A 16,801-nucleotide genomic window follows, 5' to 3' on the forward strand; every position below is an offset into this window, starting at 1 on the left:
GATTAGATTTAAGATAAAAAAAAACTCAGTCAAGCACTTATTAAATATTTTAGAGAGAATTGAAGTTCTGGAGTATAATTTTGTAAGACTATGACTGTTATTTGGACCACAAGCTGTAGAAGAGTTTAATTGATGATTTTAGCAATGGAAGCTGGAGTGATTTAAATTTCTACCAATGGGTTAACTTGTTCAGCTGAAATGGAGGAAAGAGAATGGCTGTAAGATTCAAGAGTCGAATTAGACAAAAAGGTTCTTTGTAATTAGTTCTGTTATATCCTTGGGAGAGGTAATAAGATTAGTCCCATAAATGTTAGAGAAGTGTTCTTTTAAAAAAGATGAAAAAAATTGATTACAATTAGATATAGCAACTGCACGGGAAGGTGAAAATAATGAGGTAGAATGAGGTTTAGCTTGGAACCGTAGACAAGAAATAAAAGCATCCATTCCTGTCTGAATCCAGGGGGTTACGTAGGAGGCACATTTTTCAGCTGAAATGGAAAATCATCAGCCCAAGGACCATCACAAAGAAACTCACAAAAAGAATACTAGTCAGCTTTAGGATTGTAGTAAGTAATGCGGTAGTGGTGTAGTGGTTAGTGCGCTCGCTCTGTAAGCGAGAGGTTCGGAGTTCGACTCCCACCACGTCCCTGGAAGTACCGCGCTCAACTTAGTTTCTCCGCGCAGCGGCCTTGCTCGGCAAGGTTTGTGTTTCGGAGTTAAAGAGTTGAGAGAGGGTTGCACCACGAATAATAACTAAAAAATAAAAAACACAAAAAAAATGAGTAGCCTCCTTGACTGTAGTGGCCCCCTCGGGCCTTGGGGAGGCGAATAATCTGAAAAAAAAAAAAAAAAAAAGTAGTGCAATGATAGGGTGAGTTCGAAAAGGTAGTATGAGATAAAAAATTTAAAGAGATCATTGCAAGGTCAGAACCACCTAAAAGAGAAAAGAGAGAAACTGAACACAAGCTAGGATCAGAGACCAAACATAAATCAAGGAGTGAAGATAAATGATTAGGGTTGTCAGGAAAACGAGTCACATAGTTAACTATCTGAGTAAGGTATTGAGAAATGCAGAAGTTATAGACTTTAGTGCCAGCAGGGTCAGTGGCATTAGAGCCAAGCCATTCAGTGTGAGGAGCATTAAAATCACCAATAACATGGACATGGTCAACTTGATCAGAAATTAAATCTAAAAGAGTGCAGTCTTGGGAAGAAGATTGATAAGGAACAAAGAGAAAGGTGATAGAGTAAAGAGGTGCTAGCGGAAGCACATAAAAGAATGGCCAAAGGATTTGAACCTGATTTTATAACAAATAGGTGAATTGATACATATGTATACCTCCAAGCTAAGCATATGGCTATTAAAGTCTTTGCAAATCAAAAGATAGTACCCATCAATACTCAGAAAAAGGAATAGCAGAATTTAAATTAGTCTCACTAAGAGCAAGCAAGTCTGTTGAATTTGGGAAAAGGTAAGATTCAACTGATGGAAGGTTGCTTAAACAGACTTCATATTAAAACAGGGCTCCTTATCTGGCCTCAACAATGAGCACCAAAAGCATTAGCAGGGACACCATATGTGCTACATGGCACTGTTAACAGTCTTATATTTTGAAGCTGTTGATGGAATCAGCCTCTCTGAGAGCTACCATAGAGTTGGGTAAACCTTACTACCAGCCAGCCTCAGAACCATAAAACTGAATTTTAGAGCTGTACCCTCATTAGGAGATAACTGGAAGAGTTCTATAACCACTATCAATGAGGCACAAGCAAAAACCTATGAGTAGAGTCAAGAAGATCCAGCATTCATCATCCTAGGCAGGAAACAATGTAACACAGATTTACATCTATGCCAACCTAATGACGATGAAGAAGGGGTTCAAGGCTGGTAAGCAAAATTATTCTGCTTACCTAAAAGTCTTTGCCTAGAAGGCCTCCTACAAGACAGTAGCTAGATGCAGTTAACATCTGCCCAAGATGAGTATTTTTATTGAGACACCATCTCTAGCTTTTACTCAACCAAGAGCCCAAAGGTAGGAGATTTTTAAGTCAGAGTTTGTTTCTCCTTGCCTTTGCCTAAAAAAGCACACTCTACAAAGCAGCAGGGCATGGGGCAGGTAGTACTGGGTTATGTAATACCATTAGCAGGGTGACTGTGATGATGCTGAACCTGACTTGACCTAAACTAATTAAAAGGAGCTACTTCCTGCAAATAGTACCTTAAAACATTGGGTATGATATTTTGGAAATGCATTAGAAAAAATATTACATCTAACAAAATACTGGAGATAAGGGTGAGCACAGGTTTTATAGTTGGAGCGTCTAGTTAGTTAATGAGCTCACACTGCATCAAAGCATATTTAAACAGAACATTTAAACATTTAAACAGAAAACATACATACATAAAGTAACTTACAAGTGAGTAAATATCGGGCCAGAGGTTCAGACAGAACACATACATACTAAGAGCAACTTACGAGTGAGTCAACACTACACCCGAGGTTTAGACAGAACACAAGCATACATATAAAGTAGATTACAGGTGAGCTAAAACACTAACTAAGGCACCTCCACTATATAAAAGACACACATAAATATATATATATATATATATATATATATATATATATATATATATATATATATATATATATATATATATATATATATGTAAATTATGTTAGTGTATTTTACAAATAGAGTGCTCAATGTTCTTAAAGAACAGAGCAATAATAAATTAGTAAAAACACTTATCTAACTTTTATCTTCGACTTGAAGTTTCACCATTGCTGGATCATCAGGAAGACCTGATGATCCAGCAATGGTGAAACTTCAAGTCGAAGATAAAAGTTAGGTAAGTGTTTTTTACTAATTTATATATATATATATATATATATATATATTATATATATATATATATATATATATATATATATATATATATATATACATATACATATACATATATATATATATATATATATACTATATATATATATATATATATATATATATATATATATATATATATATATATATATATATGTATATATATATATATGTATATACAAATATATATGTATATATATATATATATATATATATATATATATATATATATATATATATATATATATATATATATATATATATATATATATATATATATATATATATATATATATATATATATATATATACACACACACACTATATATTACTATAGGCATGACTAATTTTAAATGGAACCAATGACAGGAAGCAAACTTATTCCAGCCTTTGCTTAGAAAACGAATCCCATAAGGAAGCTGAACATGAAACAGGTTGTACTGGGTTACATGTTATCAGTAGCTGGGTGATCATGAAGACCATGCACCTGACTTGACACAATATAAATATATATAAAACATGTAAAAACAATGAAACGTTGGTAAAACTAAAATGTTATAAACAAACTTATGTAATTAAAAAATTACTAACTTTGAAAAAATAAATGGTAAACCAAGACCAAGTTAAATTAAATTAAAGTTGATCTTAAATACTTAATATCTCAAGTTATTCTACTGTGCATATCTATAAAATTTTTTGAAAATACTGAATTTTCTGAAACACTTTCTTGGAAACTACACACTAACAAAGAACTGAAAGCTGATGTATTTGTTGGTCTAAGAAATAGACTAACAAACATTTGTTGGATGAAGTACATTACACAAGGATATTATTTTGTCATTAAGCTCTCAGCAGTACACAAGGTTAATAGTAATTGCAATAAACCTTGGGTACTGCTTAAAGATTTTTGGCTAAATTGCTTTTGAAAAAAAAAATAAAAACAATATTAGAAAGAAAAGCTATAGAAACCTATTTTTTTATATTTTATATAGAATATATATATTTTTTATATAGAAAGAAAAGCTGCAGAAACCAAAAGCATGTCAGATAAGAAAAATACATAAAAAAAAAATAAAGTTTTCACTTAACAAACTTGGCACAAAAAAGTCAGACAAACTAACATCTATGTACACTCATAAATAGCTCATAATGTAACATTTAATAGAACATTGAACTGATAAAAATATTTAGGTTGTTCTATCAGTTCAATGTTCTGTTAAATGTTGCATTGTGCACAACTTATGAGTGTACATAGATGATAGTTAGTCTGACTTTTTTGTGCCATTTCAATTTCAGTTTGTGCCATTTTTGTCCTATTTTGATCTTCTCGTTCTACTGCTGATTTGTTAACAGTAATAACTAATAGGTTTTATTGTGCATTAAATAGGTGTGGAGAGGCTAAGGCTATTGCTCTCAACCTTTCTAAAGCTTTTGATAAAGTTAAGCACACTGGTCTTCTCCATAAGCTCTCTTCCTACGGTGTATCAGGTAACAACTTTAAGATTTATTGAATCCTTGCTTACCAATCATAGTATAAAAGTTGTCCTCAATAGATAGCACTCTTTTTCATATCCTGTAACTTCAGGGGTTCCTCAAGGTTCTATCCTTGGCCCTATACTTTTTAAATTTACATTAAGGATCTCCTAGAAATTCTCACATCTAAAGTGGCATTGTTCGGTGATGATGCTATCATTTATTCTTGTCGTGATAAGAAGCCAACACTCTTTGATTGCTTGGAGGAGGCATTTGAGTTTTAAAAAGATCTCACTTTTGCTACAGCATGGGGCTCACAGTGGCTGGTGAACTTTAACTTATATAAAACTCAATTTTTTTCAGCTAACTATCGAATGGTAACGTACTCAATGAGTTATCTAACCTTTATTTTTTGTTCCATCTTTTTATTGTGCTTGCCACTCTCTTACTCTGGATTCTATTCTTTATCTCTATAAATCTCAAATCCATCCTCGTATGGAATACTAGGATGGATTTGGAAAATCCTAAACAGAGATTAAAATTGTGTAAAAATTATCTCCTATAATATATATATATATATATATATATATATATATATATATATATATATATATATATATATATATATATATATATATATATATATATATATATATATATATATATATATATATATATATATATGTATATATATATATATATACATTATTATATATACATGTGTATATATATATATATATATATATATATATATATATATATATATATATAATCCAACAAGAAAGATTGACCCCAGATATGCTTGCAGCCAACCTCAAACCATTATCACATCATCATAATGTTGCTTCTTTCTCTTTTCTATAAATACTATAATGGGCACTGCTCTAAAGAGCTAGCATCTCTTGTACCATCTACTAAAGTTCAATTTCGCGCTACTCATCATTCAATTAAGTCCTTTATCTTGTATTTTCCCTCGAACATCAGTCTTTTGGAATTCGCTTCTTTCATCTTGTATTTTTGATTCATATAATTTGCAATCTTATAAGTCGCCTGTTAATCGTTATCTTTCTAAATAGAAATGTCCAAGGAATGCAACGAACCAATTAAGAATGACTCTATGAACTCTTGTAAGAGTGTTAAAGTAAAGCCTCACAACATACATTAAAGAAATCGGTCAAAAGAATGCTAAAACTTTGTGCAACAGTTTTCAAGTCTAAAAGTTACTTCAAGAAACCCAGAATCGTGAAAAAATAATTTAACTAATCTTTAATTTTTATTGCTTTAGTATGTTTATTGTTTTAGTACATTTCTGTTATAAAATTATTGTTTAAAGGTATTTAGTATTTAAAAATTAAAGAAGTGTTAATAATTTAATGTTAATAGTTACTTGTACTGAAAGGTGATCGAAACCCTTTTGACTAGTAATGTATATATATATTAGTGGTGTGTGAATGCATTAGCATTGGCCTGTAGAGGCATCAAATATTTAGCCCAGGGGTTCCCAACCTTATGTTCATGGAATGATTTGTATCTTCCTGTCACTATTTGACAGTGAAGAAATTTTTTCATAAACGTTAATTTAAAACGTGAATTTTTTTTTATTTATTTATCAGATTTTTAACCTTTTAGAGTGTCTAAGTTTATTAAATATGTTCATATGTATGCAATATTGTAGTTCAAGTGACTAAAAAAAAGTAATTGCTTTTACTCTTTTAAATAAAAACTTGAGCAATTTTGCTAAAAATATTTTATTCATGTAAAGCTGAGCAATTAATCCAAAAATACTGAGTAAAAGCGATTGCTCTTTTTTATTCATCCTTCCTATTTACTTTTTATTTTTTTAGTCCTAAAATAAGTGGACCGAGAAAAAAGACAACAAACCTATAATTTTAACACTGACTGGAAGGAATCATATTGTTTCGTTAACTTGAAAAATAAATACTTTTGTTTGTTGTGTAGTAGTAGTATTGCAGTGCTGAAAAAACATGATGTTGAACAACACTTTTAGTTAATTCATGCCACTTTTGATGTGAATTACTCACTTAAATCTGAAGTAAGAAAGAAAAAAAATATGTCAACTAAAATCTAGTTTAAGTGCACAACAAACTGTTTTCACTAGACACCTGGAAAATTCTTAAAAGTTGACTATTGCATCTTTCAAAATTTAACAAGACTTGTAGTTGTCAAATAACACTGCACAAGAAGAATACATGCAATTTTAATAGTTATCCAAACTCAGTTAAAGACTGACTTAAAATTATATGACTGGTTCTTGCTTTGACAAGACAACAGATATATCAGACACCGCACAGTTAGCAGTGAGAATTAGTTGTGAGAATGGTATTTAGTAACTCACAGTAAACAAAGATATGTTACAAGTATTACCTATGTATGGACAGACTAGAGGTGAGTATATTTATAAAACATTCAGAACATACATTAAGTCAATAATTATGCCTTTGCACAAAATGTCTGCAATAACCATTAATGGAGCACCAGCAATGGTAGGTAAAAACAAATGATTTATTGCCCTCTGCAAGAAGGATGAATCATTTTCAAACTTTATGTCCTACCACTGTATTATCCACCAGGAAGCTTTGTTTTCAAGCAGCTCCTTTGCAACACCAACTTTTCAAGGCCCTTTCAGAAGATACTGAAGGTAAAATATATGATCTTATTCTGATACTGAAGTATGTTGGCTCAGTAAAGGAAAGGTTCTTACAAGATTTGTGAATTAAATTAAAGAAAAACATTTATAAACAACAAAAAGAAAAACTCTAATGAACTAGCTGACTCTTGCTGGCTGATTGATTTGGGATTAATCACAGACATCATGGAAAAATTGAACTCTTAAAATTTGGAGCAGAGGAAAAATTAAAACTTAGCTGAAATGATAAGCTCTGTAAAGTCATTTAAAACTAAATTGGATTTGATGATATCACATCTGTAGATCACTTCTCTCATGCATTTCCCACATATGGAGAAAATGCTAGGTAACAATGAATTAAATAGGCCATTATTTATTATCTTCAAGTCTTAAAAAAACAGTTTGAAGAGAGATTTTTTCAGTTTACACATATCAAGCCAATTGTTTCCTTCTGTATCAATCCTTATACTTACCGAAAAAATATAATGGAAATGGTCGCATGTATTGCAGATTTTGTTCAAGTTAAAATAAAAGTAGTACAGTCAGAAATTTTGGACCTTAAAAATGATAATTTGCTAAAATTCTTAATATCAGAGGACTTTTGGAATAGAGTGGACAGAGAAAAGTTCCCATATTTGAAAAAAGGGCCATATAAAATTGAATCATTTTTTGGTTAAACATATAAATGCAAATCATTGCTTTCAAACATGAACTTAATAAAATCAAGGTATAAATCTTACAGATGACTCACAGAAGAGCATCTTTATGATTGTTTGCTAACAGGATTATCATCATACTCTCATAATTATGAGGCACTGGCCAATGATATGCAATGCCAAAGATCGCATTGACATAATGATATTATATTTTTTTAATAAAATCTTTTCTTGTATTTGTGTTTTTTGTTTCCTTTGTTTATGTTCTATAAATACATTTCTATGTGTGTATGCAATTTGAATATTAATTTTATTATTTCAAATCATTTTGGTAATTATTTTGGTTCACTATACCTTTAAATATTTTTTAAACAGATTTTTATCAGACGCTCCTTTCATTTTTAGTGTCTTTTTATAACTTAGAAAAATAGTTGTATAACTTATCGATCCAAACTACACAAAGAGAAGTGTAAAACCAAAAAATGTCAATGTATTGAAAATGCTCCTCCACTTGATCTTTACAAATTTTACTAATTGCTTTCAAATGCTTATTTCCATCTCTCTCTCTCTCTTTCTCTCTTTATTTTTTTTTTATTTTTTATTTTTTTTTTTGTTATTCACCTCCTCAAGGCCGATAAAGCCACTACAGATGAGGAGGCTACTTAATAGTGGTTATAACCCTCTCTCAACTCTATAACTCCAAAACACGAACCTTGACGAACAAGGCCGCTGCGCAGAGAAACAAGTTGAGCGCGGTACTACTAGGGACGTGGTGGGGATCGAACTCGGAACCTCTTGGTTATGAAGCGAGCGCTTTATATATATATATGTATATATATACCGCTATATATATATGTATGTATATATATATCTACCGCTATATATATATATATATGTATATATATATATATATCACTACCGCTATATATATATATATATATGTATATATATATATATATGTGTGTGTATATATATATATGTGTGTGTGTATATATATATATATATATATATATATATATATATATATATATATATATATATATATATATATATATATATATATATATATATATATATAAAGAAATCTTTAATAAACATTAACCTTTAGTGCTGTAACTATTTGTTAAAGTGGTATTTTAAATTGTGAAGAAATATTATTAAAAGGATTGCTTTTAGTTTAAACTTCAACCAATTAACTTCTAGCTATAAGTCTAAGAGTGTTATGGAGATGATAACAACAAAGCCCTATTTACTCAATATAGGTGTGTCTCACTTGAAATATTTTTTTAAATACAATTTTGAAAATAATCAGAATATATTGCAAAAAGGAAACTAGTTCAAACATATTTTTAAATAGCTTCTTTTTATCATGTGAGAGAACTTTTTCACAAGAAAACTTTTGGTAATTAAACTTTCAAATACTTAACATTTGTTCATTCTAATCTGAAGTAAATTAAAATGACACAGTAAATAAGCATTGTCTAAATTCTCTTTCATTTGTTTTAAATTTTTTTATTTTATTCACACTACAATCAAGAAGGTCTACTGTTTTTTTTTTTTTTGCAATTCTGTGTCTCTCTTATTCTTTTATTTTCCATAAAATAACTTTCGATTAATTAGTGCATATTAGCGATTATTTAACACTAAATTACAAAAAAACATATATTTTATATAATACCACAGTTATAAAACAAAAATTAGTTAGCATGAACAGTTTTTTTCAAAGTTGATAGAGTTAATTTTATTTTTGAAGCTCTTGATGAAGCTCTTTTTGGCAATAACAACGTCAGACTGCAAGTTATTCCAAATATTAACAATTCGGAGGGAAAAAGAATATTTACGGACATCGTGTTATAAGAATATTTACGGACATTGCAACACTTTAGTTTGCATAATTTGCGTTTTTGACCTCGAGTGTAAATATAGTTGATTGTTAAAAAGAAACTTGATATATTCAGGCAAACTTAACCCAAATTAATCAGTGTTATTTTGTGAAAACAGTTTAACGCTAGAGATTTCACAAGCTTTTGTTCCAACTTTTTAAGCTGGACCCGGTTCTGGATACCCAGACTCAGACCCTGTATTTTTTCCCGGGTACCCAGAATCAGGTACTCGGCATAAAATAGTTTCAGCACATCTTTAATATATATTAATATATATATACTTTGCCGTTTGACAATAATTACAATAACTAAGTAAATAAATAAAAATTTACATGACAAGAGCGAAAAGAAGACTATAGTTGTTTTATCACTTAGCCCTATAATATATACCATACATAGCATAGCTTTTAAAAACCGTGTAAGATAATACAAAATCTTTTAAATATTAATTAAATTTTCTTAAAAATTATATTTTAAATAAAGAAAGAGAGAAATATATATGCAGATAAAAATATATGTAAAAAAAACCTTAAAGTAAACCTTTAATTAACTAACCTTTAAATTATGAATCAAATCTTTACAATCTTGCTCACTATATTTTAAACTGTCCATCATGATATTTATTATGGTTTTTTGAACGTCCGATGCCATAGCAACATTACCGCAAATATATATGTGACCTTGTTTTTTAAAAAAATATTTAAAGATCACCTCTGAATTGGCTTTTATTAAGTCTTGCACGTAAGTCTATATCAAAAGAAACAAATAAAATTTATTCAAAACATTTTTTTTTTTAATTCTTAATTCTGAGAAATACTTTTGGATCAAGAAAATTAATTAAACTAACAGAAAACTAAAGAATATAAATGTGTAAAAATTTGTATAGAATATAAAAAATGACTAAATAACATAATAGAATAGAATATACAGGGAATATAATAAAACAAACATAACTTAAAGTATGAACAAAACAAACATAACTTAAAGTATGAACAAAACAAACATAAAACTATAAAATGTTAAAAACATAATATCTTTTTGTAGTTGATAAAACCAAAGAGAAAATAATTCTGAGAACTGTCAATCTCTACAAAATTAAAATGACTAAACCTTTATGCTATGTGAGAGGGTTGTATGGTTTGTGAGTGGTCTATATGCTATATAAGAGCTATAAAAACTGGTTAACACATTTATACAGGTTGTTTAAAAATCACAAGAAAATGAAAACAGTGACTTTTTTTTTCACAAACTTATTTTTAAAAAGCTGCAGCTTTGAATAAAACAGGATGAATAAAACCTTTTTGAATACTGCAGCTACTACAAGCTGTTACAAAAGAAATATAAAGCTCAAGCTTCCAGTTCTAAAAACAAAATCAAAAAGTAATGACTTGTTGTCAAGATATATGACAAATGAGACTCTTTAAAATGGTAAAACATAGGAAAAAGAGAAAACTTTTTAACTGTGGTTAAGAGTAGAAAAGATAAACCTTAGATGATTCGTAGTGGTATGGTAGGCTTCCTAATGGTATTACTACAATAAAAATACTCAGTCTTGAAACTTTTTAAAATGTTAAGCTTTTGTTATAATTCCAAAAAACATAATTAAATTGAAAAAATTTACAAGATTTGTTTAAAAAACGTACCTTTGGGTTTCTAGGTAGTCTGGAACATCCTACAAACACTTTGGTTAGAGCTCCTTGACATTTTGCATCCTCTATTTCTCTGCCATAAATATTATCTAATTTGTTTCGACACCCAAAGAATAAAAACATTTCTCCAAATTCTACCTCACTCCGATGCAATATATCAAACAATCTTTGTTGCCAGAAAGATCGAAAAGGTGCAATACCTGTTCCGGCTCCCACCATTATTATGGGAGCAGATGAGGATACTGGAAAATTAAAAGCAGGAGCCCTAAAATATAAAAACACTAGTTAAAACATGATTGGGCTAAGAAGGGAAATCATTAAAATAAAAAGCTATCGAAAAAAAAAAAAAAAATTACATTAAAATTTTATAACAACATTTAACAATGATAATAATTTAAACAACAATTAACCTGATGTTTAATCTTTCTTTTATCTTATTATAAAAATAATTTTTTAAGAATGATTGTATAAAACAAAAGAAAAAAAAAAAGAAAAAAAAATTAAATTTAAAGATAAATAAAATTAATACTTCCTGACAAAACAGTAAATTTCATCTTCAGATTTTCTTGAATGCAGCCATGATGAACACACACCATTGTGAACAACATCTAATAATATACTCATAATCAAAATAAAAATATCCAACTTGAAAGAGTATAAAATATTTTCAGAGAAGAGCTTTAGGAAAAACGGAAATCAAGAAAGGGTTTTATAGAAGAGAAAATTTAGGAAAGGGTTTTAGAGAAAAGGGAACAGCAATAACATCATTAAAAGGAATAAACTTATCGTTTTTGAACAAATTTTATTTTAAAATAAAGTTTTGAATATTTTAGAAAAATAAAAAGTTGAAGTTAGAAAAAAAATAGAAAAAATTAAAAATTATACTTTGATAAATTTCTTTTAATGCTTCTTGCAATAATAATTTATTCTACAAATTATTGTAAATATTATAATTAAATTTTTATAATTTTTACTTTATATCACATATATTGTTATTATATTAAATAAATTATTATTAAAATTTAAATATTTATCAGTAATAAATATTGTGATTATGGTAGCCATGGTAATCATGGTCATCATTTATAAAATAAGTAAAAAAAATGTCATTATATAATTAGATTCCTAACACCTAGAAGTAAGGTAACTAAAGTATTTTCATTAAGCTTGTAAAAAAAATGGAAAAAACTTTTTATTTTTTATAAAAATCTTTTAGAGACATTTCTTGCAGTAATTTGCTAACTTTAAAATTAAAAATGAAATAACAATAAGAAACATTTTTTAGCGACATTTCTTGCAGAAATTTACAAACTTTAAAATTAACAATGAAATATACATAATGAATAAAACATCACTAAAGCAACAATAATAACTGCTTTCAATTTAAAATGTACTCTTTATTATAAAACAACACTAAATTTTTTTATCAGAAAAACAATGCCACAGAATGAGGGAACAGCAGATTGATGGAATCACAGATTGAGAGAAAATAGATTGAAGGTACTACAGATTGTTTTATGTAACCACTACATTCAAAGAGAATTCTGATTTTATAATTTTTTTAAATCTAAATGAATTAATGAAGCTTATCTGAATGAATAAAATCTATATAAATAAATGCAACATATCTGAATTAATAAAAATTATTTGGATGAATGAAACCTTACTAAATGAATGGAACCTTACTAAATGAATGAAACTTTACTAAAATGAATGAAACTTTACTAAATGAATGAATCCTATCTGAATAAATGAAATGAAGTAAAATATATAAAATGTATAAAAATATGAAAGTCAAACTTCACAATAATTATTAAAATTTTTAATGGCAAAATTGATTGATTGGAAAACTAAATTACCACTCAAAAAAGATGAAATATTCTTAACTTTGAACACAATTCAAATAAAAAGTTTTATAAGCAAAAATAAGTTTTAACATGACAAGTTGAACCTTTTCAGTTGAACCTGAAAATACTCAAGATTAAAAAGTATTGTTACTGAAACTATGAAAGATAAATTTGCAGAGCCTAGATAGAAATAGGGGTAACAATTTAAGAATAAATGGGATTGTAGGATCAGTTAACGAAAGTTAAGATTGCAAAAAAAAAGTCCAAAATTTTTTTAAAACAAAACTTGAACTGCAATTTTGTTTTTAAAAATGGCCACATAGTGAATGAAAAAAATGACCACATCATGAAAAAAAAAAAAAAAAGTTAAAATAATATAAAAACAGATCACACATCGTACAGTGGGACAAAACCGAATTTTTTGTGCCAAAATTATTTTTTTAACTTTTGTTATTAGAACTGTTTATTTTGTTATTTAAACTAATTATACAAACCATACAAAATAAATATCAAGCTAATATTCATTTTGATATAAATATTTATATTTATTATTAAAAACTTTATGTAAAAAGTTTTTTTTTAAATTACAAAATTACAAATATTTGTCTTTATTCTAGAACATAGAATTCTTGCAATTAAAAGGTTCAATAACACCCGGAGTAAATTTTTTTTACTGATGAAACAGTTTCTCTATAAGATGAAATAACTTGATCAGATGTACATAAAAGTCTTTTCATTACATCTTCACTTGTCTTTATTCTTGAATTTTTACAGGAATGGTGTTCCCTAAATTTCTATATTTCTTTATTTCTAGCTTCTTGAGCTTTTTCAACTAAATAAATGTATTGGCAGTAATAGACTTTCTATTTATGCTCCATGAATTAAGATCTTGTGAAAACTTTGAGGCATGTAATACCAATGGTACATGAATAGAGCTTTGTAGTCTCCAGACAAAATAAGCGAACCTTGCAACTATTTACTTGAAACCAACTTGATATGCAAATTAAGATTAAGTGCAACTTTACATTTAGCTCTTTGTTTATTCCTGTGATTTCAACAAATTCATCTTCATTTGAAATGGCTTTTTGAGCAGTATTGCTATCATATGAATTTCCAGATGCACCACATTTTGGGTAGTAACAATAAGTTCCATTTTTTGCTGGAATCTTTTTTGTATATTTATTTTTTGTTCTTTAACACAAGCTTTCTCTGTGTCTCTTTTTTCTTGCCATTTTTTAATTGGTATCTTATATGAAATATGAATGAGACACTCAAAAATCTTATCCATGAATGTATGTGGAAAATTTATATTGAAGCTCATCCTATAAATAGATAAGTTTTGTAAATTTGTCAATGTTGTTCCTGTCTTTTGGTGTTTGGTTCCTGTCTTTGAACATCCACATATACAGTAAAACTAACTTGAGCTTGTTAAATTCGATAAGGCAATATGGACTTTGCCATCTATCATTGTAACTTGAAATGATATGTTTGACTGAAATAGACTTGTAATTAAATAACTAAACACAAGGTTTTACAAGATTAAAGATCTCATTTTTCAAAGTAGTTTCTTCAATGAGTAATAAATCAGTTAATTCTTTTTCAAATTTAAATCTTAGCAATATCAAGTAGAAGAAGTTTGAATTTCTCCAAATAACAGTTTTAATTTCTTTAAAATATGTTGTAATCTGAATTGAAACAAGGCAAGTTACAAACAGTGATTTTTCTTTTTTCAAGTTACAAAGACTTTCAACAGACATTTTTTGTTTACATATGCTTAGGCCAGTAGAGCCATCAAAACCAGCTTTATAATAAAGAGATACCAGGTCACACTTTTCTATCATAAATAAACATCATTTTGAACTTGGCAACTTTTTCTTTTACCTGTTGAGTCACATTAACTTTGCAGTGGTATGCTTGCAGTATAGCCAATAAAAGTCATGTTGTTAGGGTAGCACAAAAGTTTTAATGGTTTTATATTGTTATATGCAGGATACATGTTGGTGGAACAGGTGGAAAGGCAGCAACAATCACCATATATAAAACAAAAAAAACTTTTTTTATTGAAATCATTGGTAAATTGAAAAAATTATTCAATATTTGTATTTACACACTTTCCATAATTGATTTGTAGTTGAAAAGTTACTTCAAAACATTAGAGTTTTAAGAACTTATTAAAAATGCTTTTTTAAAATAAATACTATGAAATGAATATGATTTACTTGTAACAACTTTATTTAGTGCAAAAAGTTGCAAAATATTATGATGTATGGCTATTTACATACATTTACATAATCAAATGTTTAGAGGATATTGGGGGATGGTTTATCTGATACCTAATAGCAATAGTAGCAAAAAAAATATTGAAAACTGTCCATTATTGATGGATAAAAACTAAGGATTAAACTGTTTAAAAAACTAAGGATTAAACTGTTAAATTGTTTTGAAAAGTCTAAGTGAAAAAAACAATGTTAATTCAAATAATATATTTTATAATGATACTCAATCAAATTAGTTTAAAACAATAGTAGCGTAAGAAAGTTGATAACTAAAAAATGCAAAATAGTGCTTTGAAACACGTCAAACTCACATGTAAATAACCGCATAAAAAAATGTTTCAATTTATATTTAACGTTTTTTTTAACTTGATATTTCCTTTAATGAACATGTTTTCCTCTAATGAACATGTTTTCATGACAATTATTTTTTGGTATATTAGTATTCTGTCCCGCTGTGGATCATTTTGGTATTCTGTCCCACTGTGCATTGTTACAAAATTTTTTAATTTTAAAGACAAAACAACTTTCATGAACATGTATATCAAAATGAAACTCTGGAATCAAACTTTTTCATAAAGAAAGATTTTTGCAAACAAACAAACGGGCTAGGAAAAAGTAGTTTACAGACACTAAAGATTTAAAATAAAAAGGTAAATATGCTAAGGTTGTTTATAACAAATAATAGCACATGATTTTGAAAAAATTTTCTTTCACTTATTAAGGTCTAATAGTAATAGTAAAAAATAAATTCAAATAAATTTAACAATTATGAAAGCTTTTTATCAATTAACACAGTAAACATACCCCAACAAAAAGTAACAGTTAAAAAACACTTTTTTACTTTAGCAAATTTAAATCATTTAGAAAACAATTATCTCTGCTTTATTGGATTAAATATTTCTGCAGATGTTAATCTTATGACACATTCTTTAAAACTTTTTGTAAAATATACAATGTTAAATTTCCAAAATATTTTGTTAATAAAAAAACTAAAGGTTTAATGTTACCAAAAGACCTCTAAAAATTCTCTAAAATTAAGCCAAAATTATATATCAAATACTTAAAAATAAAAATAGAGGAAAATAACATTCTTTATAAAAATGATGCCATTACTGGAGATGAACAAGCATAACTCAAAATGCACATGAGAATTTTGAAGAAAATTTAATGGTATGCAGAAAAAAAACCGGGGCACTGTCCAAAATTTTAAAAATTAATGATGAACTTGCAATTTACAAACGGTTCTTTATAAAAAGACCTCCAATGATTCTCTGCATTTTTTTTTGTTCAAATACTTGCACATTTGATTTATGTTTTTTTTTTATTTTTTATTGTGATTTTTTAATTTAATTATTTTATTGAAAATGATTTACTGAAATGTGTAAAAAATTCAAAAAAAAAAAAAAAAAAAAGCCTAAAACTAAATGAACCAGATCACAAACAAAAGAATTTGAACAAACATGCTAGACTACCAGCTAATG

The 16,801-nt window shown here is 27.9% G+C and overlaps 1 protein-coding gene across 1 annotated transcript in view; it reads right to left on the bottom strand.

The window, feature by feature from the left end:
• LOC101235628 (nitric oxide synthase 1) overlaps positions 1 to 16,801 on the bottom strand; it is a 153,258-nt gene that overhangs the window by 8,817 nt on the left and 127,640 nt on the right. Inside the window, exons 24-26 of the mRNA XM_065795281.1 lie at positions 11,727 to 11,805; positions 11,192 to 11,462; positions 10,104 to 10,295 (exon numbers count right to left, since the gene is read on the bottom strand). Coding sequence (XP_065651353.1) covers positions 10,104 to 10,295; positions 11,192 to 11,462; positions 11,727 to 11,805 — 542 coding nt within the window. The remainder of the gene's footprint in view (positions 1 to 10,103; positions 10,296 to 11,191; positions 11,463 to 11,726; positions 11,806 to 16,801) is intronic.

The sequence above is a fragment of the Hydra vulgaris genome, chromosome 04, assembly GCF_038396675.1.
Source record: "Hydra vulgaris chromosome 04, alternate assembly HydraT2T_AEP".
Classification (NCBI taxonomy): Eukaryota; Metazoa; Cnidaria; class Hydrozoa; order Anthoathecata; family Hydridae; genus Hydra; species Hydra vulgaris.